The sequence below is a fragment of the Arachis hypogaea genome, chromosome 11 (assembly GCF_003086295.3).
Source record: "Arachis hypogaea cultivar Tifrunner chromosome 11, arahy.Tifrunner.gnm2.J5K5, whole genome shotgun sequence".
In the NCBI taxonomy this organism is placed as follows: Eukaryota; Viridiplantae; Streptophyta; class Magnoliopsida; order Fabales; family Fabaceae; genus Arachis; species Arachis hypogaea.
Window position 1 is genome coordinate 4,504,231 of NC_092046.1, and position 4,313 is coordinate 4,508,543.

At 33.7% G+C, this 4,313-nt stretch overlaps 1 protein-coding gene across 1 annotated transcript; it reads left to right on the forward strand.

Annotated features, from left to right (window-relative positions):
- The first annotated feature begins 214 nt into the window (after positions 1-214).
- Positions 215-3,390, forward strand: LOC112719976 (probable phytol kinase 3, chloroplastic). Its single transcript, XM_025770745.3, has 6 exons — positions 215-649; positions 1,642-1,709; positions 1,814-1,945; positions 2,325-2,440; positions 2,581-2,695; positions 2,986-3,390. The coding sequence occupies exons 1-6, from the start codon at positions 284-286 to the stop codon at positions 3,161-3,163; spliced, it is 975 nt and encodes a 324-aa protein (XP_025626530.1). The 5' UTR covers positions 215-283; the 3' UTR covers positions 3,164-3,390.
- The last annotated feature ends 923 nt before the right edge of the window (positions 3,391-4,313 follow it).

Genomic DNA, 4,313 nt, shown 5'->3' on the forward strand with positions numbered 1-4,313 from the left:
CTTCAGAAGTACAGTTCTCATTCTCATTCAATACGGTAGATTCAATAGGATGTTAAAACCAAAGACAGATTGGATATGCATGGAAATTCAAATATAGTTAGATCACAACTCAATCAATTAAATTATTTAATAATTTTTAATTTTTAATTTTACTTAAAAATAACTGCACCTAAATTTGTAGTTTAGTTAAAAATCCAAAAACAGAATTAAACCAAAACACAATTGAACTGAATCGGATGCAAATATGCAATAAAAAATTACTTGTGTTTGATTGAACCTTTGCATGTCTCTCACTCACACTCCCATTACTCTCACCATGATTTGTAGAAGCAGCACCACCACCCTCACATGCTGCTTTCAAAGATTTGACCCACTTCACCGTTTCACACACATTTCCATTCCCATTTCTCTCACTAAACCCTCCTCTTTTTCAACCCCATTTCTAACCCTTTTCAAACCCTGTTCTTCTTCTTCTTTGACTCTCACAACGCAACCACCGCAAGCTCGCCGGAAATTCGCCGTGCCTGCAACCATGCTCCACCAAAACCCTCTAGTCTCCGACATCTGTGCTCTTGCTGTGTCTGGTGCTATCGCCTTCTCCTTCCTTAGGTTGTTTGAAGAGACCGCTAAACGATCCCTCTTTGACCAGGTTTCTTCAAACGCCTTCTTTGGATTCTTCAATTATCTCAATTTTTGGGGTATGTAGATTAAAAAAGAGATTCTTTTTTTGCTTTCCCCTTTTTTGCATTTCTTGCAATTTCAATGGTAGTTGGGTTTAGTGTGACAATAGGGTTAGTTGGAAAGTGGTAACAAAAAACATTGTTTAGGAATCATTGCAAGCTAAGCATTAATGAAGTGTTTCCTTTGTTAATTGAATGCATATCTGTGATCCTTTGCATAATGAAGAGGAATTTTGAATTCAATTGTTTAGTTTTAGTCAAGGTTGATGCAGAGTAGTTAGGCAGGTTTCTGTTTGATTTCTGTTTTTTCTTTTTTTCTTTTTTTTCCCCTGTTTCCATTTATTGTTCTTCAAATTTCATCCCAAAAGTTCATGTTCTCTTCAATGAGTGATGTTATTTTGAACATCTTAAATATGGGTGTTCAAGAAACATCTCTTGTTTCTTATTTGGTTCCTAGTTCCCTCAGTTTTCAGAATTCGGTGAACCGAAAGTAGGAACAAGAAATAGATTTTAAAGATTTTTTGTTTCCATAGTTAAGATAGTAGAAATCAAGTTATGAATCCAAAGCATTTATTTTGTTTCTATGTCTTTTCTTGACTTCTTTTACAGGGAATAGAAAAAATGTATTATTAGATGCCTTAGTAACACTTATTATGAATATGCTGATAGGTCTTCCCCTTCATCTGCATTGTTACATGTGCAAGTTCATTTTGACACACATTGCATTTTTTCAGAGAGATTATTGGAATCTGTCACTATGAGATTTTTGTTGGTATTAGTTCCTGACTTCCTTAGATGTTGCTCTCTATTAAATTCATAACTTAAGATTTGTATTATCTTTCATTGTGTAGTAGGCCGGTAGCATCTAGTGAGTGCTATCTTTCAAAGATGGTAGTGCTTGGTTTTTGAACATTTTTGTTCTTCAAACTATAGATTTGTGATCAATTGTTTCTTTTTTTAGAAATTGAATAGGAAACTTGTGCATGTAAGCATTGGGCTGATATTCATGCTCTGCTGGCCACTGTACAGGTAATGGCGTAGTTCATGAACTAATGAGCTCAAAATTCAGTTTTTTTTTTTTTTTTTTTATGCTACAATTTCCATTGTTGAATCATGCTGTTCAATCATTACAGTTCTGATGGTTGGGGACCCATCTTAGCTTCTCTTATTCCGGGTATCAATATAATTCGGATGCTTGTTATCGGGCTTGGAATATACAAGGATGAGGCCACCGTGAAATCAATGAGTAGATTTGGAGATTACAGGTTTCAATATTGTAGACAATAAAACCTGTGAGAATCTTTGATTCTGTGAAAAAAATAATTGTTAGCTCATTTTAAAGTTAATTCTATCAAGAAAGTTATCTCTTAGTGGTTATTATGATTGAAATGGAAGCTTCTTATCTGTAGTTATGGTATATAAAGAAAAGTTAGAGAAGGATATGTAGTGAAAACAGAAGGCATAGATTGAGATGTAAATTACCTGCTATGCTACACGATTTGGCTGTGACATGCCCTTTTGGAGAATGAAGATGATGGAAATCCATTGTTTGATAACGGATTGCATGGTTTTCTAATGTTTGATAATTGATTTCATTCGTGTGCATTATTTCTCATCTATTTCTCAGTGTTTCCTCTGTACCAGGGAACTCCTTAAAGGACCACTATATTATGCTGCTACCATTACTTTGGCATCGGTAATATACTGGAGAACTTCACCTATTTCCATAGCTGCAATTTGCAATCTGTGCGCAGGAGATGGTAATGTTTCTATGCCCAATCACTTATAAGCATTAAATTATTATTTATATAATAATAATTAAGCAATGTTATAGCTCGCATTAAGTTAAAGTTTAGAGCTTAGGGTTTAGAGGAGAATCTGATTATTTATATGCTGTCAGGCCTAGCTGACATTGTCGGAAGGCGATTTGGCGATAAAAAGATTCCTTACAATAGAAACAAGTCCTATGCTGGTTCAATTGCAATGGCAGCAGCTGGATTCTTAACTTCCGTCGGGTAACTTCCTATGGACTCTTTTCGTTCCATGTGGTTAGACGACATTACACTTGATGTCTGTTTGTTTGTAAAAGTAAACTAACCTACCTGAGATTTTGGTTATATGATACTTGGCACTCTCTCTTTTTTAAAATTCGATACTAACTTCGTAAATATGGCACGAGTGGAGGTTCTTGTCGTGTACTGTGTGATATCATAGAGGAGGTCAATGTAATTTACTTTTATTTGTTTTGCACTACAAGGTAAGATCTATTTAATCATGCCGTTGTTAACGGTTACTGTTTTGACAGGTATATGAGTTATTTTTCGTGGTTTGGATACATGGAGGGAAGCTTGAAGTTGGTTCTGGGTTTTCTAACTGTGTCTGTTGTCACGGCACTTGTCGAGTCCCTTCCTATCAGCACTGAACTCGACGACAACCTCACGGTTCCCCTCACTTCCATATTGGTCGGAAGTGTCATTTTCTGATTGTAAGACCAAATTGTAGTAACAAAGTAAACTAGTTTAGGAGTTGTTCTTTAGATCTCTTCCACTTTCAATCTAATTGTTATTAGAGAATATTTAGATCCAAAGTAGCCCCATGTGTTGTGTTTGGATATAGCTGAAAAAATGGGGGTGATTGTTATGTTCGCTATCAATAATAATATTGTACATGTTCAGAATATGAATGCATGCTTACAATTCTGGTTCACAAATTAGACTTTGGATTTGTTAAATTATAGGGCAAATTAAACTCTCGAATCCAATTGAATATACCAACAATTGGTTTACAGTAAAGAAGAAACACATGTATATGTGATACTAGATATTGGATGTTAATGAATTATTTAGAAATCAACTATAAATATAGTTATGCAAAGTTGTCTTGCTATAGTCAATTTCGATAGGGATTCAAAAAAATGAAGCCCTTCTCTATTCATTTGTAGTTATTTCTTTATTTTTCTTTCATTTTTTCTCTCAAACTCGTTTTTTTAGTTAAAAAAAAGCATACATTGACATCTCGAATGGAGATTTAAAGCAAATATATTCAGATCATCTTAAAAAGTTGTGTCACTCGTTTAGATATTTACAAGTCAAAGAAGAATTAGTCACTGTGATTGATATGGATATTCAGATCATATAAAAAAAGAAATTAAATTGTCTTCGTCTGCCTCTCTAAATTTAAAGCACCTGGACATTTCTTCAAGCATAGATTACCCTGTTTTAAACATAAATTCCAAAAAAACACCAGCAACGAACCTCCTTTTGGGCTTCAAGCAAATAATTAAAATAACTTCCATGTGATACCCGGACCAAAAATAATAAAATAAAATAAAACATTTGATCAATGCCCCTTTCACAGGATTAAAATATTTTAAAATGAAATCAAGTTGGGTTGGTCTAGTGGTTAACTCACTACTCATTAATTCATTTAAGCAAGCGTCGGAAATTCGAATCCTGCCTTGTACATACAGCAATCTATTAGCCAACGACAAATTCTTAAATGGAGCTGTGATTCATGACGGATTAATCCTTAGCCTAACAAATTAAAAAATACTGTGAATAACAAAAAAAAATTAAAATAAAAATTAATAAAATAATAAAATTAAAAAATTAATTACACTTAAATTAAAATAAC

Bases quoted from the DNA above. Each gene is read 5' to 3' on its own strand.
- LOC112719976 (XM_025770745.3), top strand. From the start codon at position 284: ATGTCTCTCACTCACACTCCCATTACTCTCACCATGATTTGTAGAAGC. The intron at 1,946-2,324 runs GTTTCAATATTG...CCTCTGTACCAG, and splicing joins AGTAGATTTGGAGATTACAG to GGAACTCCTTAAAGGACCAC. The intron at 2,441-2,580 runs GTAATGTTTCTA...ATATGCTGTCAG, and splicing joins CAATCTGTGCGCAGGAGATG to GCCTAGCTGACATTGTCGGA.